General features: G+C 39.1%; 1 protein-coding gene across 11 annotated transcripts in view; it reads left to right on the plus strand.

Moving 5' to 3' along the window:
* The first annotated feature begins 412 nt into the window (after positions 1–412).
* Positions 413–26,723, plus strand: part of tjp1a (tight junction protein 1a) — a 109,130-nt gene continuing 82,819 nt past the window's right edge. For 6 of the 11 annotated variants that reach the window (XM_030160507.1, XM_030160555.1, XM_030160562.1 and 3 more), the window contains exons 1-2: positions 413–976; positions 18,698–18,911. In XM_030160507.1, the coding sequence (XP_030016367.1) occupies positions 885–976; positions 18,698–18,911 (306 nt within the window). In that variant the 5' untranslated portion in view covers positions 413–884. The remainder of the gene's footprint in view (positions 977–18,697; positions 18,912–26,723) is intronic. The other 5 variants (XM_030160515.1, XM_030160579.1, XM_030160602.1 and 2 more) reach the window with 2 other exon arrangements.

Here is a 26,723-nt window from a genome sequence, read left to right on the forward strand (position 1 = left end):
TGTGTGTGTGTGTGTGTGTAAAAAGGGTCTTAAAGGGTGTTGGTTCCAGCCCATTTCAGGTGAATATACAGTATTTCTGGCGTTTGTAAGTTGATTTCCAGTGGTGTTTTCTACCTCTCCTGTCTCCTCCACCCTCCTTCTTCTGCCTCCTCCCTGAACTCTCTGATGCCGTCAAGTGTCTTCTCTTGACGCAAATCCAGACGCTTTGACGGATCATTTACAAAGAAATAAAAACATTTCTTTCCCTTTAATTTTGCTGTTGTGACATTTCGCTCAGCAGCGGTTAGGTTACCCCCTCTTAAGCCATGACATCGCTCCCTCTCCTCTTCTCTCTTCTCCTCTCCTCCCCTCCTCCGTCACCCCCTCCTCTCCCTCTCTCTCTCTCTCTCTCTCCCTCTCTGGACGCGCTCTCACTCTCCTTCCTCCCTCGCAGACGCTTGGATGCTGCTGCCGCTGCATCCAGTCTTGGACTCTGTTTCTCTCCCTCTTTGACTCTTTTAGTTCATGACAGAAAAAACGGTGTAAAGACAAAAATAGGTGGGAAAAAGTGCCGCTTCAGGGCGAACCACAACAATGACCCGGTCCTGACTAAAATTGAATGGATTAGCCAATCTATTCTGAGCTCTAATGAGATTAGAGAGTCAGCGCAGACATGGGTCGCGGCGGCGTGGTACCTTTCGTTGAGCTCTTCGGGGAACATTTTCCCTGTCAACAAACCTCCAGACATGGAAATGGCGTTTTTGATGCTGAAGATGCAGCGGATGCCGGGGGACAATAACAGATCTTTGCATGCGCGCTCACCTGTGCCGCTTTTGTGGCGCACGGATTCCTAGAAGTAGAAGTAGTAGTAGAAGTAGTAGCAGAAGCAGTAGTAGTAGGACAAAATGAAGTACCAGAAATATATCACGGTGATGCAGATGGCCATGGGAGTGACAGCCTCCAACAAAGACTGCCTTCCCGCTAAGAGACAGCTGTGGTGAGTATACAAGAGGAGGAGGAGGAGGAGCGCGTACGGATGGGAGCGTGTGTGGATGGAGGGATGGATGGATGGATGGGTTGGATGCGTGTGTGGAAAGAGTGGCAAGCAAGGTAGGGTGTTTTCATGTGGAGAAAACCGCTTTCAAATTAGCCTCTTATCCTTGTTGTCATGAAAAGCTCCCCCTCTTGCCCTCTCGTGTGAACTTAAAAGCCGAGCAGCTGTCGGCGGAAGTCGGCAGTTTCCGTCAGTCTTCGCCTCCAACAACTGTTTCATATTTACACCAGTGGAATTCAGGCGTTTTGGCCACAGAGAACAAGCTCTCCGTGTGCGTCCGTGCGCGGTGCTTCGTGCGCGTAAAATACCCCCCCCCCCTCCTCCAGTGAGTCTGTGTTTTGCTTGGTGGACTCGGTGTTTGTTGTGATCCGCTCGCAGAGGCTGAGTTTCAGATGCATCGGTCGGTTGAGCGGACAATCCGGAGCAGGTGTATTCATAACAACAGTGTTCAACAAGCTGAAGCGCCGTCTGTTCTGACCAGGGTTTCAACCACTCCACTAGGTTTCACAGTCCCACAAGCCTTTACGCATTGGACGCGTCTTTGTCATTTCCTATCAAGTCCCTGTCATTTTTTTCCCGGTGATATGATGTAGTAAAATGATGTCGGCTGATTCTACTCTCATCACTTATTCAGGCTCCTCGTGCTGCCAGCATTTAGATCTGAATGTGTAGAAAAACCAAGCTGGGTTTGGTTCTCACTGGTTGTTTCTTTGTGTCTGTAAGTGCGTGCGTTTCCCCAGTAGTCACTTCCATTTCAGTTACAAGTCCGTGTCCGTTTTGTTTTCTGTAAACTTTAACAGGCACTCAAATCATGACCTGCTCTTGAAGCTGTTATTATTTAAGGTGTAGCCTGTCTTTTTTAGACATTAATGTCACATACAGCTGCAAATAAGTCTTACTCATCCATAAAAGGCACTATACTTTGTTTTATATGACAAAAAAAAGAAAGGCTACAAACTAATTTTTAACAATAACTTTTTTCTGAATGAAAGACTAACACTCTATTTTCTCCATTAGATGATAATATGTGGCAAATAAGTTTTAGTTATTATGACAGGAAGTGTCACCATTTGACCCCTATTGTGATTACATAACAGGTCACATTAAGGTAAATGGGAGTTGTTCCATTTTTGCTTTTTGAGCCTCACTGATAAGACGAGGAGAAACCATGACACAGCAGAGCAGTGTTCAGTCTAATTATAGGCTATCCATGCAATGAACACATGTAGTTCCACTACTTCTGTAATCCACATAGATAACATAAGCATAAGGCATAATCCTCCCTGATTGGCATTACTTTATAGTGAAAAAAACAAGCTCTGGTTTATTATAATCAAAGAGTAACCAGTTTCCTGGGAAATGTATCCCACGGGGATAAATAGCTTGATACCTTTGCGTGTAGAGGCACAGCACAGCTAAGTGAATAGGAAGTCATCACGCAGGGGAAAGGATAGGCTTTCTCCTCTTTCCTTGTGTGACTGCTGTCAAATGTTTTGCAAAGCACGAGTGGTGACTTGGTTTTGACACTTCTCCCTTAAGAGAGGCGCGGCGGCATGTCCGGGGCCATCACATCATGGTGGGGGAAGGGGCACGGCCATTAAAACAGGATTACTGTATTGCCTCCGACAGCCACTTTAACGAAGGGAAGCCGAGCCAGCGTGTGTCTGCGGTGTGTGTTTCATGGAGTTCTCCCGTGCACTCACTTACATGTCATGTCTGACTTTATTGAGGAGTCACTGTCAGGAGGTTTGCATGCACACAACCTACTCTGTCACTCTGAATAGTGAGACTCAAACATTTTCATGGTTTGTTGAGAGCTTTAGTGGTAGCCCAGTTGATCTTTAGTGGGTTGATAATGGAGTTAAGATCTAGATGAGCTGTGCGACATTAAAAACTGTTTCACTGTCACTCAGTTTTTCTGCTATGGGAAGATTCCTTCTGAACTGCTTAGTTCTCAACAGAGTTCCAGGAACAGATAAATGTGGGGTACACTGTCATTGGTTCATCCATTGGAAGATTCCCCATTAAATTAGATCATATGAGATTATGAGAAAGTAAATTTTATTGTGCTATTTATAAATATGTTTTCTGAAGGGGATTCCATCCTGCTATGCCTCCAACTGGAGGTATTTCTGTCTAACTTTACCCTTTATAGAGCACTCATTGAAATACTCTGAAATTCAAAATGTACTGTTATTGGACATTCATCTACCTCCTTGGCATTTGCTGTGACAACAATCTCCCTCTTCTTGTCATAAATCATCCAAGCAACACTTGCTAAAAAGTAAACACATGCAAATATAACAACGGTTATAAGGTCACAAACTGACAAAAATCACTTATATTCACTAGGGGTGAAACGGTACAGAAAAAATTCGATTCACTATGTTTTTGTTACAGGGTCCTTTGTCTCAATACATTTTCATTATGTTTTTGGTACAGTGAAGGGACTAGTGAAGGGGGGGGGGTTATAGGGGAGTGTGTAACTACCAAAAACCGAGAGTGAAACTTAACACGCTTCAAACATCTGACCAGGCTTCTGTGCCTGTTATGCAGCGGCGCTGAGAATTCAGCAACAGCGCCGCTCCTGAATGTATATAGGGGAAAGCCTGCACATGGGTTCTGCTTGCGGCCACCCTGCTTCCTGAGTGTTTGCGTTCTTCACATAGGCTACATGCATTTGTTCAGTACACCTCTGCATTGTATCGAAGGCCCCAAAACGAAACAGTTCAGTACAAACGAGTACACCCTTACACCCCTAATATTCACTATTTACATTTTCAAAATTTCTATAATATCTCTCTGAATCACTGTATAGTTTTACAAAAACCGACATGCTTCTTGACCTCACTGAGGCACAGGATTGGCCCCATATTTAGTGTTTGCGGAAATTACCAAAAATAGTAACTTGCCCGATAAAGGGTTAAGATGGAGTTTGAGACTTAAACTGAAGGAGACAAAGGTAAACTCCTTCATAACGACAGCACAAGCCTGAAAAAAAAAAAATTTAATCTGTTAGGACGTCAACAAAAACACAAAACATGATCACATTGTGTTGACGCATCCTGAACCAAATAAATCTGAATGGTTTCTACACTCTTCAACTTTGAATAAAATCCTCTCCAACCTATTTATCATGTTTAAAGAGTGGTTTATCATAGTGTCTCTGCAATAACACCAAGAATCTCAACATAACAAAGTTAAAGTCAGTGTAAGAAATGGATTAAATCCTACATTTTTAGGTCTTCAACATTTTATGTACAAGTCATGAAGAAAACAACAATGACAAACTTAACATGATGAACAGCTAAACAGGATTACTGCTTCATCTGCAAATCTTTATTAAAAAACTGAAGTAAAACATGCTATAAAGAACCAGCACATTGGTGTGTGGGGGCTTATTGGCAGCAAGTGTAGTGTCAATATACAGAAACCTGTACGAACAATTGTGTGTGATTTTAGTAATGAAATTTAGAGGAAGTGAGAAACAATAAGCAATCTTGGACATATGAAAATAAGTTGTAAACATTAACTCATGTTGCCGTATATTAAAGTTGCAGGTCTTTGTGTGTTTTGGAGACGCATTCAGTAACACTGCGCAAAATTTGTGTTGAGTTGTGAGTAGAAGCTTGTGTATGAAGCTGATATGAAGCCAACACTTTGTTTATATGCCTTATTTTTTGCCCTTTAAGCTGTTTACATGGCTAATGAAAATGGATATTACACTGATATCCCTGCAGCAGTGATAGAATACCAGCTGGAGCCACTTTGCTTCTTTATTTGAAATGTTTTTACATTTGTGTCAGACTGGTTTGATCTCCCATACACAACCCTGGTGTTATGATTTTTGTGTAAATCAAAAAAACTTGTAGATTCAGGCCTTTCATAATGTTGAAAATTGGTGCGTTTCTCAGATCAGAATTGTGGACTTTTGTTTTAGCCGTGCATCCCTGCTGCAGCCCTGCAAACTGTTGACTTGTTAGTTTGTGTAAAATGAACAGAGCTGACTGTAAACAGGCAGAAAGCTGCGCAAACTGTGAAACAAACCCCAACTGAGACTCATATTCCACAATCTGCTCTATACATGTTTAAATTATACTTGTAAAACCCTGATTATATCCCATATGTCAATCAGAAAATCAGAATAAGTTCTAATTTGACATGTCTAGACAGAATATGCAGGTGACAAGATTCAGAGTGCGGTCATGTTAGGAACGACAGAGCAGTGTTAGTGTGCATTTATTGCATTTTCCTATTATTTTCAACAAGACAGTGTTTGTTTTGCCCTATTTATGTTTTGCTAGATTAACCAATTGTTAATCTAGTCACAGCATGATATTCAGCGTTAGTTCACGATTACTTCATCACCCTGCTTAGCTCTAATAAACTGAGAATCGCCTTAATCTTTTTCTTAGTGGTGCTTGTGTTTATTGGCTTGCAGGTTTGGGTTTTGCAGGTTTATTCAGTGTGATAGAGAACATCCTTAATAAACAAACAGAGAAATCCATTCCCAGCACAAAACATGAACAACACAAAACACAGAGCAGACTATAATAACTACTGTGCTGTAATTAGTTTGAGATCCATAAATAGTAATTAGCCAGATGATGTGTGTTTAAACTGGCTGTAGCTTTTCCTAACATGTGGGTGTACTGTCCTGTATTGTGTGCCAGATGTCTTCTTCCCTCCTCAGCCACAGCTCCTCCTGGTGTTTTCAGTCCACCTGCTTAATGATGCATAAAGTCAGCGTCCCTTCTCCTCCCAACACACACAGACACAGGCCCTCTTCCCCTGATTTGCGTGTCCAAATGTCCCCCTCCCAGCTTTTCAGAAGAACACACAAACACAACCTCCTGTCCTACCCCCTCCACTCTCCCAGTTCAACTCTTGGAGGCCGTGATGCGTAATCTCACACAAACTGACAATGCCTCGCATTACTTACCTCAGCAGGAGCCTAAGTCCTGGGTGGGCCTGTCATGATAATCATTACTTTTCTGAAAAATATGCACAAATAGTTTTTTTTTTTTTTTTTTTCTTTTTCCTTTCTTTCTCTTGCTGTTTTATCTTCTTCTCCCTAAAGTCAGAAAAAGCCTTTTTGCATCAAAGTCATGAAGTTTGATCCTAAAAACATGCGTCATGTCTTGATAGTCTCTGAACACAGTATTCTTACTCTGCACAGTTCTTCGTGGAGTGAAGTCGAGGGCACACACACATGTTTATGTTTGTGTTTGTGTGCTTTTATTCAGTGTTTCTGTCCATTAGGAACTCACATGTTCTTACTTTGGCAGAACAGTTGTAATCTCCTCTCAGATGGTTTATGCCACTAAAGGGAACAGATTACACAGGGTTTATTGACTCGTGTGGCTCACCCCTTTACCCCCACCCACTCTCTGAACATCCTGTTGGCTTGTGTTTTTATGTGTGAATATAGATTTTTGGGTGACTGTGTGTGTTTATCTGTCGAGGCCAAAGGTCAGATTTAAGGTCTGCTTGAATGTTAAAACAGGGAATGTGAGATTTCAATATCTTGCTTTGTTAATTGGCTTAAAAGAAATACTGCTAATTCTTTGACATCATGTTTTTATTCATTATAGGGTTAACAGTGCAGCTCCATTCCATGTTATTTACACTTGTGCGGAACCTACCCCTATAAGACACATATTTGTCATATTTTTTCTCTGTCATACAGAAAAAGACCACAATCTATTATTATTTAATAAATATTATATCCTTGTAAGGTGTAAGGGAAAGCAGACATTACAGTTTGTCATGGTTCAGTGTGAGTTCCACAACACAGAAAATCCACAAAAACCCACATACTGAAAGATTCATGATGGTGCACTTTAATTCATTTTGTAAATACAGTAACCAAGGGTTGCTTATTTGCTAAAGGGAATGTATTTTCCAGGTGGATGTTACACTTTTGGAGGCTGGTTGCACATGTTGTTCATGAGGCCACCGCATATTCTTTGCATATTTTGACAAATGTAGTGGAAAAGTGGATTTTTATATCACATTGTAATGCTTTGATTCAGTAGATTGCCTTTTTCTGGTCATCTGTTAGGTCTGCACGGTCTTTCTTGTATTTTTTTGACTTGCGCACTTACATCACATCAAATGTTTATTATGACACTTCTGAGAAATCCGTCCCTCATGTACAGTAAGACTACACTTCATTTGGTCGCCTGTTATTGGCTTTAGATTGATTTTTTTATTAAGATGACATAAATGACAAATGGTACTTGAAATGTTAATGTGAATATTGATCGCTCAATGTGATGTGAATAAAGTTTTGCTGGAGTTTATTGAGACGTCCTGGGTGACAAACGTCAGTCACATAGTGTATCTTTTTCGAGCTTTATTGCAATAGGTAATAAAATAAGAAAAGGACATTGTGTGCTTTCATTCATAGTGATTTAAGTTTGCATCGACTCCATGTTTTTCCTTTCACATATCCAGACACTATAGTGAAATACCTTAGTCAGCCATGTCACAGAACTTTGACTCTCCAGTGCAGTTGAAAGTCAGTTGATTTAATGGTCATCCTAACTAAAGGTCCGATCAGGAGCCTGTCAGTGGCAGTAATGGTAACAGCGACCTATCAGAGTCTCGTCCTCTCCACTCAGAGCCAGACGTGCAGCAGCAATGACTTTTAGAATCTGTGAGTCACACGTTCTCGGCCTCTGGTGACTCATGACTGTCACGATGGTGCACAGGGGGCTGACAAGATGGAATCCATCACTGCCGTCCCACAAACAGAGAAGGACACAGCACAGGAGATCCACTTTTGTGTGACAGAAATCCAAAATTATTCCTTTCTCCGTTTCTTCCTGCTTTGTGGATTTATGTCAGTCTGTCAACATTAATATTCTCTAATGTTATGTAATACATCATTTTTCTTAACATGATGTAATACCACTATACTCTAGAGTAGTGTAGAATCTGAATAGTAGCTGATACTGACAGTAACTATGTTTAGATGAAAATGCTTTTCATCTTTTTGCCCTTATTCTGAAGGAGACAGTATCCTTACTAAGCTGTTTAAATGGCTAATGAACATCAATGCTCCATGAATATTCCTATTCCCCTGATTATGCATTCAGACATCCTACTTAGCTAATTTGTCATTTATCACATCAGAATAGTGGAACTGCTTGTCTTTTTTTATTATCTGGGACATTCTTTCCGTAAAACTACCTTACTGAAAAGCTTGGTGTTGCTGTATTTGGGCAGATAAAAAAACGTTAATACCCAAGTCTTTTGCCATAGTTGACACATCACATATTATAATAGGAGTAATAAGTCTAACTAATACTAATAGGCACCATACTCTGAATAAGGAATCCTTCAGAATACCAAAACAGAACATGCTGCTTACTTGACCCATATCAAATGATCAAAAATGGCCATTATAGGAACAACAGTGATTTGATACTGTGCACATAGTCAGTGAAATCAGCTGGCATGCTTCTTTCCTCATTGGAGAAAATACACTTTACACACAAACACATTATTATTATTATTATTATTATTATTATTATTATTATTATTATTATTATTATATCCTCTGGTGTGTATGCTGTGGCCTTGTGTTGTAATTTTCATTGTGTGTATGCATGCTCCAGTGTTTGCCCGGTTGTTTACTCATGCCTTTTTGTTTCATCTCTCTGTTTTATGTGTGCAGCACTTTGTAACCATGTGCTATATAAATACAGTCACTTTCATATTCACTCATTTATTTATTTATTTACTCTGTACCAGCTAGAGAAAGAGAAAAAAACAAACACAAACTGAATGACCGGTGAAATAGTAGTAAACATAGCTACAATGGAAGTGTGAATCCAATATTTAACGACAAAATACCAGTTACTGTTGTATTTTGCAATGTATTATATGTTGGAACACTGAATGTTTTTTTTCTGTAAAGTATTGTTGATAAGTGTTACCAATGTGTCGTTTTGTGTTCTGAAAGTTTTACAGATCTACAGAGAAGTTCGATACACTCCATCGGAAGTTAACTTAGTGTTTGATGTTGACATCTGTTATTCGTGTTGAAAGCCGCCTGCTGACCTGCCTGTTACCCTCCTCTCCACAGGGGTCAGACAGCGCTCGGACATGACCGTTGTCGCGCCTTGTTTGATACATGTCTATATGCCTAATCTTGTCTGTCCATCTGTCAGGCCTGTCTCGTCTAATCAGAGCTGCAGATTTTCACTCGGTCCGCCTCTGCTCAGGTGGCTTTCCGAGGGTTTACACACTCTGACTAGTAAATAACACACTTTGATATTTGCTTCCATTTTTTTTTTTTTTTTGTTCTCCGTTGATTACCCAAGGATGTTTTTAGCCACCGAACACATTAGTCATTTGTCTCTTTCTTCCTATAAGGAGGGTCATTGAGGTTATCTAGATCAAGTAAGATGTGTCACGGTCCTTTTGTTGCAACTTGTCCCCTGAAGTAGAAAGGAGGCCCATAAGCCGAATGATGCATGTTCATTGGCTGCCCTCTCTTCTGGCTGAACAGTCAGGCATTACGAAGCAGTCAGGACGACCTCTGAGCCACACACTGGCACTGTCCTTCTGTTCTTTGTCCCTTTGCATTATGGTCTTACTTCTTTTATATCTCTTGCTCTCTTTCCTCTGCCTCTCAGCCTTATGCTCCATCATGTTCACCTGTCTCTTTTAGTTTCAGTTTCTTTGTTTTTTAGCTCTAACTTTTATTTGTCCCACCTGTGCACAGTGACCCCGGTTACTTGGTGAGTTTATGTTGAAAGTAACACAAATGACGTAATGTATTGGCCTTCTAAAAGCATCCTCGCAAAGGTCTGAGATTATAAATGGAAGAAGAAAAAGTCAGTGGAGCTATTTTGGATGCACGTCTTTCACTCAGTGAGCTGGAAGATATGAACAAAGCCAAATCCCAGGATGGAAAGGAGTCTCGTCAAAGCTCTGTTTAACATTTTGGTCAAAGTGAAGTCCATTGTTTCTAGAGATGATATATTTAAAAAAAAAAAAATAGTGAAGTGTAAAGTGTGTCCGTACCCTTTCTGGAAAAAAGACCCTAGCAGAGAGCTGAGACGAAGCATTTGTGCATGAGAGATGACATCTATGACACCATCTCAGGACTCAGAGTGTGATAGACTAGGCTGGTGTTTGGCTGATCTGCTCCACACATGAGCTTTTCACTCTCTGTTGTGAACACCTCTAATCCTTGGATAGGTGATACGATGAAAACAATCTTTCCTCTATTTGCCTAATTACCAGGGTGACAAGTGCTGCCCCGTGTGATTAGTTGCCCAAAAATGAACAACTTACAACACCAGTGTTTTTCTGAAAAGTTCAGAAATTTTTAACCGAAAGCACTCAGAGCAGCTGCGCAAAAAAAGACAAAACGCTCTGAAACAAGATGCTGGGCGCTGCGCTTTTTCTCCAGGCAGTTGTATGAAACTGCAAACACTTTCTCCTCTTTGGGAACAGCTGAAAAAAGATGCGTGGTGCTCAGAAAAGAACAAGCCCTGGTGCATTCTTGTCAGGTTTTAAAAGAAACCTGCACAGATGAGGATGTGACAGAAAATGTGTGGTGGGATTCTATCTCTGGTGTGTGGGACGGGGAGCCTTGTTTCTTACAGAGGTGTCAGGATGTGGCTTAGACACAGCTGCTTTTGTCCCCGTAGTCTCCACTCAGCAGGACCGATTGTTCTGCAAAGGGCTCTCCATCTGGAGATCAGTCATAACAAAGTACATCTGAGGTAACAGGAAGATGCAGTGTGCCAGTGTACCAGAGATTTTTAAAAGATGTTTTACCTCAAACCTGAAGGATGAAGATGTAGATATATTCTATAAACCTTTGAGTGGCAGTCATATTTTTTGAGGTGAGATATGCACATACACAAACATATGTTGTTTGTTTAGGATGAAGAAGTAATATTCTGATCCATGCGGTGGTGCAGTAGATAGCACTGGTGCCTCACAACAAGAAAGTCTCATCAACTGGTGATTCCTACACCAGCTGACGGGGGAGGGGCCTTTCTGTGTGGAGTGTGCATGTTCTCCTGTAGGTGTGAATGTGAGAGTGATTGGTTATTCGTCTTAATATGTCAGCTCTGCGATGAACTGGCAGCTAGGGGTGTACTGGTGCACTCGTTTGTACTGAACCGTTTTGGTTCAGGGCCTTCAATACAATACAGAGGCGTGCTGAACAAACATGTAGCCTATGTGAAGAACGCAAACACCTGGGAAGCAGGGTGGCCGCAAGCCGAACCCATGTGTGGGGTTTCTCCTATACACATTCTGCAGTGGTGCCCCGCCACTGATGAATTCTCAGCGCTGCTGCAAAAGCACCCAAAGCACTTTATTCTGAGGCTGGGGCACCGATAAAGGGGCGTAAACATGACTGAGAGTACAACAGAAGCCGGGTTGGATGTTCGAAGCATGTTAAGTTTTACTTTCGGTTTTCAGTAGTTACGGAGCGCACCTCCCTTATACCCCCCCCCCCTTCGCTGGTCTCCTTCACTGTACTGAAAACATACCGAAAATGTACCGTACCAAAATTTTTCTGTCCTGTTACACCCCTACTGGGGACACATCCAAGGTGTACCCCGTCTTCACCAATAGGTAGCTGGGATAGGCTCCAGCAGCCCCGCAACCCTCTCGAGGACAAAGCGGTTCAGAAGATGAATGAATGAATATTCTGTCATTTCTCACTTGTGCTTATAAACAGACTAATAAACTTGACCCATCCTCTGCACTCAACCAATGAAGAGGAGAGTCATAGAAGAGCAAGAAATAGACTGAATGAGGAATGTGAGCATTGTAAGAATAAAGCTATGAAACAGACTTACATTTCCTCACAGTGGTTATCCTCCACAGCACACGTAAAGATGCCTGCACCTTCACAAAAATAGGAATGTGAAGTTCTATAAAGAAATACAAAGTAAATGCTTCCTCCTTTTCTCTGTCCTGGGTGGACATTCCTAATGTTAGGCAAGAACCTGAATTGTTCTGTGTGTATTTGCATGCTTTACAAAGTAGTTGGTCTCAGACAGAACTGCGCAACACTTGTAGTGCTGTAATGGAGAAGAGCAGAATGTGTTTATATGACTCTGCCAGTGAATAGTGTTGTTATTGGCTGGAGATGTAAACACATTTCTCAAAGTCAGTGCCCATAAACGTTGTGGACATCTGGACACAAGAACACACTGCACATTTGTATGGCAACATGGAGTTAAAGCTTTAAAAGTTCAATTAAAAGAATAGTTCAAAAAATAAGTCTTGGTGAGATGTTGTTTTCTATGTCACAAATGAACTCAGATTTTTTTTTTTTTTTTTTACACTTTTTTTGTAGTGTAATATAAACTTGAGATGAGTTGACATGTTTTGTAATCATACTATATATATATAATATTGTTTCATGTCATTTCATTTTATTTAAGCTATTTTATGTAATTTACCTAATCATTGATTCAACATTTCATTTTCTGTATAATGAGGTTACACATTTATGAGACCCTGGGATTCTGGGATGAGGTAATCTGAAAAGCTTTGCCACTGACCGCTTAAATCCAGGGCAGAAGGGAGAGTCTCTATTTTAGGATGAAGTTTCATGTAATATTCATAAACATCTCCTCTCAGTGCAGTCAATTTCTAATGTTTCTTGTTATATCCTTATCTTTGTGCAGTAGGATGCAAGCATTGTGTATTGTTTGTACTGAAGGGGTCACTTTAGAACACACTGGGAGTGCTCTACAGACGGTTTCTGAGTGCCTCCATATTCCTCCAGAGGCAATGAAAAGTGAAACTAACTTCTGTCTGCGCAGACAGCCAGACTGTGTCTAATCCACTGGATTGCATGGCTCAATATATCTCCCTAAAATCCTGCAGCATCACTGAATGATAAATCATTCATTGGCCGGCAGCAAGTGAGCGGGTGTGATATACTTCTGCTCCTTCTGGAGTTCTGTAAAGTTTTAATATTTGTACCCAGACGTAATTATATGCGAACCAGGATGGAGACAAACAAAATAATTAAGTATTGCATTGCTTTTTAGGTGCAGTTGATAGTGCACAGAAGAAAAGCACAACTTAAGATTTGCAGTACAATATGTTCTAAAATCATGGTGAGATGGGGCATAAAAATGAGGAAATTTTACGTGTCTTATAAAGATCCTGTTTTAATTTTAAGAACATGTTGCCTCTGGATAGAGTTTTAACATCTACAGTACATTTCCATTACAACCAAGCACCACTTGCTGATAAATGGTTGAAAGTTTGAGTTGTGGTTGTTTTCTCAGTTGCTCTTTCCAACAGGAAGGGTGAGAAAAAAAAAAAAAAAACAACATATGCTTTTAAGGACTTTTCTAAACCTGTCAGTTCAGTTGATCTTGGCTTTCTGGATGGAATTTACACGTATGAGATGAGTGTGATCCAGTCTTGGCTCTATCTTACTCTCTTTTTCCTCTCACTGATGGTATCTCTGTGTATAGGATTAGCACAGTGAGCCACAGGTTGTAAACTGCTTTCACGTAGCCAGGCCATGTCAGCGCTTCTCCATCTAAGAAATAGGGTTGTTAAAACCCACAGAGCTCCATAAGCTGCTGCTGGACGTGTGAATGGAATCCCCTTGTAAAAGAGACCCTGGGATTAGAGTGACAGGCCCCGACCTCGTTCAGATTCTGCACAAGTACCCTGACCTGTTAGTCTAATAACACACTTAAGAGATAAGGATGGAGAGCAAATATGCTTCATTCTGCAAGTTGTATCAGCATGACATTGCAAACAAAACAACCTTTAATGTAGTTTGGTGTAGTTTGTCAGTAGTAGAAATCATTAAAATTCATATATTGTTTTCATTCAAGAACCACCTTATTTTACTTATACAGTAATGTGTTAAAGTCAGAGACTAACATTAGGTTTGTTGGTTTAGTAAAGTTCTAATGACCTCACATATGCATTTCTCAGTCTCTGTATTAAGATATAATCTTGATTTATGTAAAAACAGAAGTATCATGAAAAAAAAGAGGTTCTTTCAACCAAAGTGGTGACCTCCCTTTGCACTTAACATCTCTTTAACCCTTTTGTTTTGAAAATATGAGATTTATTAGCTTAATTTTCTGATGTTTTATACCGGGTTTCATTCAGCACATGTCAGATGTTTGTAACTGCTATATCTTGTCATGGGGTCAGAGGTCAAACTAAATGGTCATTATAACCTTTGGAACACATTTAGCTCTGTTTTTTTGTGTATCTTTTAAAGTTATGCACATATTTTTTTTAATGTATCTGAAGAAAAGAGAAGGAGAAATAAATATATATGCTCATTTCAACCCTACCAAAACAGCAGAACTAAAGGTGGAAAAATATTTTTGCACAGTACTGTATGTAGTTTGATCTTTAACCGTTCAGGTGATGTTATATATTTTTACTCCCTCTTTAAAGTCTGCTTTAAAGGACCTGTATTTTGTATTGTATTGTTTTTCATTGTTTGTTTGAGAAAAATCTTTACATATATTTAGTAAAGACAGTAATTATATTGAAAATGCTGTGAAATTAAGTCCTTAATCACACCAATTTTTTGTGCATTAAATAAATCTTTAATATTTGTACTGGGCAACTGTAAATCGGGTGACAATGAATCTGGTTAAAAAAGACATTTCCTTTTTAGTGGAGCCTGTGCAGAACAAGGCTCAGTGCCAAACACTGTGCACCTCAAGCTTTCTTTAGAACAACAAGGTAGTAAATCAGCATGCATGTGTGTATTTGGAATGACTGTGTCTGTTATGAATCAAAGCAGATGTAAAACACATCTCCAGGCTGCTCCTCTTAACTGAGAAGTATTCCTCAGACACAAAGTACAGTACTTCATATGCCTCTATTGATGTGCGTTGTCTTCTTCTTTTACATCAAAGTGCACAATTGAAAAATCGCCAAAAATATGCTCAGTTTTGCCTTTCAGTGAAGTACATCTCTTTTTTTTCTACCCAAGCCCTGAGTAAATTACTACAATGTGAGGGTTGTAGATGGAAGCTTTTCTCTTGTTTGTGAACCTTGTATCAATAGAAACATTTTATGATCGATTCTCTTCACTTGACATAAAAACAAAAGCTCATATTGACAGAGCCTCTGTTCTAAATGCAGGAGCTAAGTGCTCTGCACATGCTATGACAATAATAGCACAACCAGCTCCAGGCAGTCAGCACTACTGTAATGTCCTGTATTGTACTGACTTTAAACATTGTGCAGCAAAAAGTCTTACTCAGAGCAATGTCGTGCAATATTAGACATGTTTGCTCAAGTTTATTGTTTTTATATAGCGTGTGCGCTATTTAGTATAGTGGCTATTTTTTCACAAACTAAATACCAAATAAAGTAATTAACTCACAATTGTTTGGCTTATGTGGCACCTAAGGATTAAATTTCCCACATGGAAAATGGTCCATTGTCCAAGGAAACATGTTTTGTTGGATTTATTTTTCCATCAAGCAAACATATACTCAGACAAGGAACCAAGGAAAAATAAAAAAATAACTAATCCTGGTTCCATTTCTGCCCTCCACTATATTTGAATACATCAGTGTCCAGTATCTTGTAAATGAAAGCATGAAATATTGCACAAATGATCGAAAATAATGATAATATGGTAACATAAGTAATTCATATTAAAATTAACTAATTATTATACAACCAAAATTGCAAGAAAATAAGAAATACATGATTTTAAACATATGAAAATGATGAACATCTCCAACATTTACATGTGAATTTTAGACCCATTCAACCTCTGTCTGACCTTTTAATCAGTATGTTTCAGAGGTGTGATCACTTTATTTAGGGATGGCCAAGTATATTATGGTGTTAATATGGAAGGTAGATGTGTCAGTGTTTCAGTGAGTATACAATGTCATAATATGTAGAGTTTAAATAATTTAAGTACTGTTCGTGTTAGAAACTAGCCTTCACAACTTCTGGGCACAGATTTCGATTTGTGTGAAAATGCCCCTGTGTTTTGTTTCTTTTATTGGCAAGGAAATCCTGGAAATGACTGTCCACTTACTTAAAGTCCACAGAGGCAGCCAGACTGTCAGCAAATTATACTGAGTCATATTTTCTGTTGCTGCTCATCTTATCTTACCTTGGAGATTCCCTGTGTTTGCAGTCCTGCCTCTAAACACAGCGGCCTAATGCTGGCTTTATAATAAAAGACAAGTGGATGCTCCGTACCTAGCCTCCATCTGCAGGCTACCCGCTGACATTCAGCCCAATTATTCACACTTGCTTGAATGCCACCACAGCCAACAGGAAAGGATGTCCTTTAAAAAGTAAAGACAGTAAGAGGAAAGTTATGTCACTTTGATCCTCGGGGCATCTTTATGTTCTCCCTTAGATAAGCATGTTCTGTAGACAAAATGTGGTCAGTGTAGATTTAGATCATTTATATTTTAGGAATGTGGTCATGTTGAGTTGTACCAACAAAAATGTTCAAAGAGCTTAAGATTTTCCCAGATGTTTTGGATATACTTGCAGGGTCATTATTTTTAAGTGGTTAAAGTGAGTTTGTTTTAGAATAGAATAGACTAGACTAGAATAGAATAGAATAGAATAGAATAGAATAGAATAGAATAGAATAGAGATCTTTATCATCCACATTGTGGAAATTCATCTTTGGCTCCACAGAAACTTAAAAACATATAACAAATTATTACACAAGACTTCACAGCCAGTACAACAGACACACAAGAGCTTCTCACCCCATGGGCTTACAGACACACAAAATAAGCATAGCTCAAGTGGCCTAATATAAATTGCAATATCATTTGCAATATTAAAATAATACTAATAAATATGTGAATCACTACAATGCCATTGTGCAGGGAAAATTAAGCACCTTATGTGAATATGGCTAAACATAAATTACAAAACAGGTTATTTTTTTATTTAGTAAGATGGAGGTTTTCAAATTCATGATGAAGTGGATGTGTGGGGTCCTGAACTATTTGCAAGGCTTTCCTCCTGGTCTGAGTTGTGTACAATTCCACAGGCTGCCTCTGGGGGTCCTGTATGATCTTTCTTGCTGTATTGATTATTTTTGTGAGCTTGGTTTTGCTCAGAGCCCCCAGGTTCCCATACCAACATGTGATATTGTATGAAATAGCACTCTCCAGCAGACTGATGTAGACCATCCGCAGAATTCCTTTTCTTACTTCAAAACTTTTAAGCTTTCTTGTAAGAAACAATCTTTGGCTTGCCTTTTTGAATACATAATCTGTGTGTTCTTTAAAATTTAAGTTCCTGTCTAGGATAGTTCCTAGGTATTTAAAACTGTTCATTCTCTCCACCTGTTGGCCCCCAGTGGTGACGGGCTGACATAAAGGCTGGCCCCCCTGGCACTGACAACAAGCTCTTTGGTCTAGGCAGAGTTTAGGAGTAGAGCACTCTCCCCACACCATGCCACAAGGTGGTCTACATGCTCAAAGTAGGCTCTCTCTAGCTCCCTATTACCTCTGGCCATCACACCAACCATCCCCATGTCATCCGCATACTTATAAAGGTTAAAATTACCATCACAGATCTGCATTTCATTTATGTATATAGAAAATAAAACAGAAGACAGGACACGAGGGATGCAACAGTACTCTGGGGAAAAAGCAGACCATTCAGTCCACCCTTCATGGGAAAATCCGCCCTTGTGGACCACGGTTTTTTGGTTTTGCGATTGATTTATATATTGCTTTACAGGCCACTGAGTGTGTGTGCCGTGTCCAGGCAGGCGAAAGCTCACCTCCGCAAGTTAACGTCCAGTGTCACTGTTGTGCCTCCATAACAGTGATTGGGGGGTTTGGCTTTATAACTCACAAAGGTTTAAGTCGCTCCACTGTCACATCTCATCTGTGCCGTAAATACACATGGAGTGTAGATGTGGTCGTGGCTTTTCTCTCTCTCTCCCTCTCTCTCTCTCTCTCTCTCTCACTCTCTCTCTCTCGCTCTCTCTCTCTCGACAGCGCTCTTCAGTGAGAAACAGCAGACAGAAAACTGGCTTTAGACCCAACACACAAACAATACCATGACACATTATTACAAGGAAAAACCGAGGTACTGACTGCACCATGGGCTGTCTGTACCGTTGCACCCCTACAGGACACATCCCTGAGGTGCCCCAGTGTTCAGATATGTTACCCTGTAGAGACACCCACTGAGGATAGTCAGTTAAAAAAATCCTTGATTCATAACAGAAGGTGGCCGTTGGTGTCAAGTTTTAACACCTGATTTAGTAAAGTATCAGTCCTGATGGTGTTAAAAGCTGAACTAAAATCAATGAATAAGATTCTGCCATAAGTCTCAGAGTGCTGGATGTGCTCACTGACCATGTGAACTAAAGTTCAAGTAGCATTCCCAGTACCTCTTCCTGCCTTACAAGCAAACTGTGGACTATCTAACTAATGAAAGTTTGCTAGATGCCCCAAGACTACCCTTTCCATGCATATAAATAAAATGCTGGTAAGGGCGATCGGTCTAAAGTCAATAGTCACTTTTACACAGAGATCCCAGAAAAAAGGTGAGATGGTGATCCCACCTTTTTGGCACTGCAACTGCATTCCTGTGGGAGAAGTGCAAATATGCTGTTCCTGCATCATGTCTTGTTGGAATGTTGCTTACATTGTCTTTATCTCGCAGGGTAACCCCACCAGATGGAGAAACATCCCCCTCAGGTGGTCCCGGGTGTTCAGATGGGTCCTTAGGTGCTACTGGTGGTGCAGGTGCTATGGCAATGCCTGCCACCTCCACCCTGTCCTTGCCCATGAGCCAGGGTAAACCCTCTCTGCGTCGCATCAAAGGCCGCATTCACCGCAGCAAGAGCCTGGACAGCATCGACCTGCTCGACTCCAATGTAAGGCTCACTCCTTTCATTAGCTGGTTTTCTGTATGTCAACGTATTCATTTAAAATAAGAGCTAGGGCTCAGACTACTTCCTGGTAACTGATGTTTTCTTTTGTCTGACCTACATTTGGAACCAATATCTATTTACAATTAAATGAAAATCTGAGGGTCAAAATTTTGAATAACACAAACTGGCACAAGGTTTTTCTGTTTATTCTATAATTTATGACAACTTCTTGGTGATAACTGAAAATATTAATAATAAACAAAATATCTCTGAAAGGTGGATAAAGTAATAAAGGAAACTTGAATTTGTACTGAATACACTCCAGATTTTCAGCTCATCCCAGTTCAGTAACACTAAATTATAAGGAATCTACATCAGAGTCCAAGTATTGCATTTTTTAAATTGCATTGTAAAAATAAATGTACTTATTTTATTGGATATCTGACCCACCAGTCACTGCTATTTCTACAGATGTTGAACATTTGATCCAGTAATTGACCAACTCCTACCTCCTATAAAGAAGAAGGCCTAAAAAACCAAACACATGTTTTTCCATACATTATCATTTTCATGTCGTTTGTTTTGTCTTTTTACAGTAAATTGAATTTGCAATTTGAATTCTGAATGTGAACGAGTCCATTAGGGGATTTTATCTGTCCCTATGGTTTCATTCAGATTTAGCATTTTTCACAAACTACAGCCTTAACATGGACACATGCACCCCCCTCCCAAAACCATGACCCCACACGCACACAGGATGACCTCTGGTTATGTAATATTTCTTTGGGTTTCAGATGTGCACAGTTTAACACATTCCATATGTCTGTCTCTCTATGACTGGTTTATTCTCATAAAAAGTATTAATCTGATAAATGATTGGGTAAGCTGCTTGGACCTAAAAACCCTCACTAACTCTGGGATTGTCCATTGAGCTGAGAACTGCCTTTGGCCCACTCTCCACACCGGTCAACCAGTGTACTTGTGTGTGTTTGTGTGTGTACCTGTGTGTGTTCATGCATGATGTGGGCAGTTCGGCTTTTGGGACAGCCACCAACGGTTTATGATGTAAAAGCATGCCAACCTCTGCTACTAATGCATGGTCAGGCTGGGGTTTTTTCTGTGGCAGTGGACACTCAGATGCAGATAAATCTGTCCTCCACAGGACGACCTCTCTGTCCCCCTTCATGTCTCGCAGATGTCTCCTTTAATAAACGTTCACAGTGGGATGTTTCCTCCTCTGCCCCGGTCCTTCCTCTCCATGTCTAGTCTATAGAGTGTGTGTTTTATCGCATATGTGTGCGCTTGCTGGGAGTTTGGTCTTTTAGCTGGCTTTAATTGGGAGCTGCCTGGTGCGCCTGTGTGAAGAGTCATTATTCTCCCCCTCCACAGCAGCTGGCCTGTCGGCAGAGCTGGAGTGGGACTCCTTATGATTACGGTCAAAAGAGGCACCATTTGCAGTTCATGCAAGTTCATCCATTATTGATGTGAAGGAGGGCTGAAGGTGGACAGAAGATGAAGTTGGTGGGTGGGAGACACAGTCTGGGATGACACAGCACAGCCTCTCCTACACACACACACACACACACACACACACACACGCACACACACATGCATGCACGCACACACACACACACACTCATCTGTTTGGCTGAATTTGTCAGTTTGATTGACTGCTGGCATGAAGTTTCCTGTCAGTTTCTAATTCTGAGACAGAGACAAAAATATCTCATAGATTTTTAAAACAACCTTGAGTGCTCTGCTGTGTAACACTTGGCTGTGAGCCACCTGGCCCAAATCCGTGTTCCTCCTTACCTTTACAGACGTGACTGAATAAAGAGCAGAGGTGGTTTGTAGCAGAGCTGTAAATGAGACTTAAATGTGGCCTTGCTGTTATGTCATCTACATCTATGAGTTAGTCTTAATATTAACATCAGTCGACCACGTGGAGACTCTGTGGTTTGAGGTTTTCTCTTGATGTCAGTGAATATTCCCCAAACTGACTTCTTGGATGATATGTTTGAAATTGTTTTGACAAACTTTGCTTATGACAAAGATCTAGATACATGCTTCTGCCAGGGGTGCAGGCTTTGGTGCTGACTCAGCAAGCTTTTGTATGGGTTGTTTTGAGCACATTTCCATCTATTCTTCCAATAAATTGTGTTTTGAGGAAGTTAAATGGACCTTGTATTTTTTGACTTGGAGCATCTGTAAAGTGCTTTTTTTCTCAGGACATGGACAATTACATTGATTCACTCAAATTCAATATAGAATGCAAACAAGCTTCTTTGAATGCATGTGTAATCTATAAAGGGGAGGGACAGACAGACAGCAAATTAACCCTCAAAGACCTGAGCAGCTGCCAGCGAACAAAAGAATCTACTGATAACTTAAGAAACACTAATATCCTATCAATACATTTAACCCCTCAGAGACCAAGAACTGCTGTTGTGGTGCCTGACCTTTAGCAGTTTATCTAATCTTTCTAAAGTATTTCTATAATATGGGTGAGAATCAGGTCACAGATCACACCATCAGACTCAGCAGTACCTCAGTCTCATCCAGTTCATTTAAAGACATCCTTTTCAGGAATAATAATAATAGTGTCAAAATGTGTTTTTTTTTTTTTTTTTTACTGTGCAACTCAGACAAAATCTATAGCAAGTCTTTTCTCATTAAGAAAATTGGATGTAGATGTTTTAGGCTTCCAAATAAATTACTGTCTGCCCTACTTTGCAACATTTCTGAAGTAAAATAAGACCATTCATTGGCTCAAAGTAGGAAATTATGGTGAATCAGCAGTGCACAATGTTAGGGTCTAAACACATTCACTATGGAGCCAGTACATGTCCAAATAAGAGCTCCATAATATCACTGAAAAACTGAGCAACTACACTTTACTTTTTTAAAATATATATGTGGATTAGAGGTTCAAAAATAATTGCACATTTCTATAAAAAAATAGACATTTAAGCCACAAATGACTGTTGGTCTTAGAAGGTTAAATAATTCAGATGAAAGTCAGTTTTTCAACTCTTCAGTAGCATCAGATGGGTCTTTTTTGGACACGTCCCTTGTATTTATAGTGAACGTACAATTCAGTTCAGTTCATCAATTCATAAGAAAAATCTATGTAATGTGATAATAGACAGTGGCTGTAGATGCTTGTTTTATGATATATTTTGCTGAAAAAGTCACTAATCTGATACAATATTTTTTTAATTAGTCTGAGTCTCTATGAACATCTACACGGTCAGTAAATTGAATGTAGAAAAACGCCTTATTCTCACTGAAAAATACAAAATGCAGAGGCTATTATGATAATAAAAAGAATCATTTGATAATGTAGAGGGAAAAAACTGATTTGTAAGTTACCACGAAAATAGTTGTAGGTGTTTACAGCTGATAGGACTGACCTGATGACAGTGGTCTGTTGTAGGACAATGAATCCCAGACCTATAGGAAATAAAAGTTCACTAAATGTGTGAGTCATATTCTACTGTGTTCATGGTCACCAGGACTCAACTCAATTGACCACCTATGCATATGAGGTTTTCAACCAACAAGTAAAACAGTACAAGCATACTGGTTTGCAAAGACTGGATGTTAATAAATGATAAACATGAAGACTTATTCCTTGGGAACATGTGTGAAAGGTCCAATTTGTGTAGTTGTCTCTGTTAAGAATGGGTTCACTTTTTTTTTTTTAAACCATTTTTAGACTGTGACAGATCAACTCAGTCTGGGTAAATACTGCATTACATATTCACATTAGTCATATGTCAAATACATTTCAGTTCAGGAGCCATATTCAGCCCAATTTGATCTCAAGCAGACCAGTCCTTAAAATAACATAATAATCTATATATAATATCAACTTTGAACTTTTCTCTATGTTTTAGAGTGAAAAAAGAAAAATTACATAATGAAAATATTTACATTTACAGACTGTTCTTTTACAAAAAAAATGTGAATAACATGAAAAAGCTGAAATTTCTTAAGAAAAACAAATGCAATTTTAACAATATTATGCCTCAGGTAATCATTTACATATGTGAATTACAATTTACAGATGACAGTGGATCTAGAAATGCACACATTATTTAATAACAGGCATAATATTTCAGAATCTGGCTTTTGGAGTTTGGAACTAAAATGAATTTGACACACCTGACTATTAACCCTTTCACGCACAGTGGTCACTCCAGTGGACAGCTGTTCAAAGCTGTTCTGTTATACGTATATTCATGGGTTTTGTTGCTTTTTTGTTGTTTTAGTTCCAACACAGTGGACGCTTATGCACCATCATATACACTGTAATTTATACCATTACTATAACTTTACTGTTCTTGATAAACCTGATCTGCGCTAACATGCTTAAGTGTAAATCAATTACTTAATATTCTTATTATACTGTAATTAACAGGTTTTTTTAAACAAATTTTTTTTTTTTTTTTTTTGCATAATATCTCCATGAAGTGAGTAGTGACTAGTGCTGGAATATGTTAAAATGTGAGAAAAAAAATCAGATTAGCAGCATTAACAATGTTTTTATTTTATAGTTTTCACACAATATATCAGTAAATACATATTTCTTTGCTTCAAAAATTAAATGCATGGTGTCCAGCTGAGTGGACATTTTTGGAATTCAGCTGGAGTTCCAAAAATGTGGAAAAATAGGTTCATAAGAAAAATTTCAGTTGCATTGTTTTTTTTTTTAATGCTTAAAGACTAATAAAAACCCTCAGGAAAAAAAAAAAAAAAAAAAGATTAAGGTTCTCTTAATTTATGCATGAAAGGGTTAATGTCTTCAGTGTAATTTTTGCATTTCACAAATTCATCCCATGGGCCGTATGTTTGACACTCCTGTTCTAAACCAATAGAATTTCAGTCTATTTTTCTGTCTCTTGCATTTACAACAGCACAACTTCTCAGTGCTGTCAGTGTATATACAGTAGATGTTTTATTCTATACCATCTTTATGTATTATTCAGCTGAGGTCAAGCTTTACATGTGAATGTCAGACATGGATTCTTAACTGTGGCTCCCCGTTTCCATCAAGATCACTTTAGATCCAGACTAAAAAAAGGAGTCTGTATCTATTTCATCTCACTGAGCTCTCACATCTTCAGTTATCCTATCGTATGCACAGATGATGCACAGATACACCAGCCTCTGTTCTCATGCCCAGCAGTGGACCTATATCACAACATGTCCATGAATGTAAGTCTCTACCATGAATAATAGATGAAAGAAACGATCTGTTTCATAATGCAGTGTTTTCTTCCTTTAACTTGCAGCTATTTTTGTGTGAAAAAACCAATACAGTGAAGGCTGAGGAAAAGTGAATCAAAAAGTCTGTGGTTAAATTGAGACTACCCACTAGATGTTTTACTTCTTAATTATTCAATACTGAGCGGTCACTGCTTGTCTTCTGTTAAGAAGCTGCCAATGCATAGTCCGCTCTGAATCAAAGAGATCGATCCTTTACAACAATGTCCTTCAATGATCTGTGTGTGTGTGTGTGTGTGTGTGTGTGTGTGCCACAGCTCCATGGTTAAATTCTCAGTAAGTCTTTCTACAATGTGACTGTTTCTTAGACTATTTACTTCTTCTGCCATGCCTCATTTTGTTCAAAGGGGTTGATGCAAACAGAAGGACACTACACAGTTGTGGCCAAACATTTTGGCAGTGACACAAATTGATTCTTTATGTGAATGTTATTTATTTGCTGATAAAACTCTCAGGAACTTATTAAATGCTTATAATTGTTTTCCCTGTACTTTAGAAAAGTGGGCGAAAATAAAAAATAAGAATAAGAATAATAAAAAAAAACTACAAAGCAGCAGCTTACGAAAATAAAATTTATGTCACCTCTATAACTTTTGGATACAACTGTAAACTGATGCCATATGTTGGTTAGCTACTGACTTGTTTTTCAGAAAAAAACAGTAATAAATAGTGTTCCTTCTTCACCAAGTTGTCATACCAGAATGAAACGTAGACAGCTACAGATGGTATTTGATACTGATCAACTGAGAAAATAACAGTTTCAAATTACTATCACATTTGGTGTGTTCTGGGACCAAGATTTTGTCTTTTCTTAACTTCTCATGTTTCTTTAAAAAGTGTCAAATCAGAAAATTTGAATGTGAATTCATGTCTATAAATGTCATGAATTGGATGTGATGAAATTAGTTACTTTTGAAGCCTTACTTTAAACTTTTTCATTTCATTTTTTAAACTCTTATACAGCATCAGTCATAATTACTGTTTTGACAGGTCTTAAAACATCGATTGGATTATGAAGAAAATCGTACTCTTTGAAGTTGCATGAAGTCAGACTTACTTCAGTTCGACTTTTTAGATCATTTTTTTCCTGGAACATCATATTAATCACTCTGTAAAACACTGGAAAAACACTGAAGTGAAACCAACATGGAATTACTGTCCAAAAAAACTGAATTTATCACCCAACTAGTATCATACAATTTGAAGTTTCACAGTTTGGTGTCACGTCTCCCTCATCAAAAACAAAACAAAACTGTTGAGGTGAAATTTATTTTATTTTTGTTAAGGTTACAGTCATATGATATCTGTAACTACATGTAAGTTCAATGAGGTCTGGCTTGAGAAAAGCACATTTAGTTCCTTGTTGATGTCTGCGGAAAGTAATAAACCTGTTACAAGACAGTAAACTGCATTCATTATAGTCTTAAAAAAGACTTAAGTTAAGATCAGTTAAAATCCTGGACTAAAAACAACAGTAAACCAGTACTCAGTATCATAGCTAGAACTAAAGTTTGCTTGATATGTCATTTACTAAATTTGTTCTTGTACTTTGTTCACTAAGCTTCCAGTCCTTTTGCAGCGTTATCAGCCCACAGTGTCTGCGGACAGTGAACATACTTTATGATGGACTGAAAAAGTGATGCAGACTTGCAGTTCTGTGCAAACCTTGGTGGGTGCAAGCCGTCAAACACTGTCTGACAGAGAGAGTGTAAAAGAGAAATTACAAAACGGAGTGATAAATGTGAGGGAGGAGTGGAGGTTATGACATGGATGGACCCTGTGAGAGATGAGAGAATGGTTTGACAGCAGAGTGCAAGATGTTTCGATTAGATGAATATATTTTCCCTGGAAAGACAGGAGCCTCCGTAGACACCTTATAACTCATTCACTTCATCCCTTTTTCTCAAGGCGCAACTGCACAAAATTGCATTTCACATACAAGTCGTTTATCTTACCTGAGTAAAAACCACCCACTGAAAATTGTCTGCAGCCTGTGTGTTCACTGTGAGTGTGTGTGTGTGTGTTATCGCTCTACCTTTGCGTGAGACCAGATAGTGTTTAAGCCGCTGTGTTTATTTCTGACCAAATTATTAAACCCATAGTGGCTCTAAGCTTCTGGGATGATCACAGTTGTCATCACTGTGGAAATTATTGCAAGATTTTCTATTTTAAAGCAGTCAGGTGTTTTGGAATTTGAGTATGTACACATACAACATTATATATTCTCTGAGTGAGGATGTGGATATAACTTCTGTAGATGTATGATGCAATAAACAGAAAGAAGCATATGAAGTCAACCATCAACATCGGACTGAGAGTCATCCTGCTCCGTCTATACCCGCCTCAAGGAGCAGCATCAATGCTTTTATATGACTGAAAGTGGCGCATAAATCCCAGGATAGGCATGTTTTGTATGATACGGTATGTCTCTTTCCAGTGTTCATTTATTATTCATGTCAATCCATACTTTGAACAAGTGCCTCACAAACAATGGACATTACAAAGACATGGGGTCAGTCTTGTCAT

Source organism: Sphaeramia orbicularis, chromosome 3 (assembly GCF_902148855.1).
Source record: "Sphaeramia orbicularis chromosome 3, fSphaOr1.1, whole genome shotgun sequence".
NCBI classification, from domain to species: Eukaryota; Metazoa; Chordata; class Actinopteri; order Kurtiformes; family Apogonidae; genus Sphaeramia; species Sphaeramia orbicularis.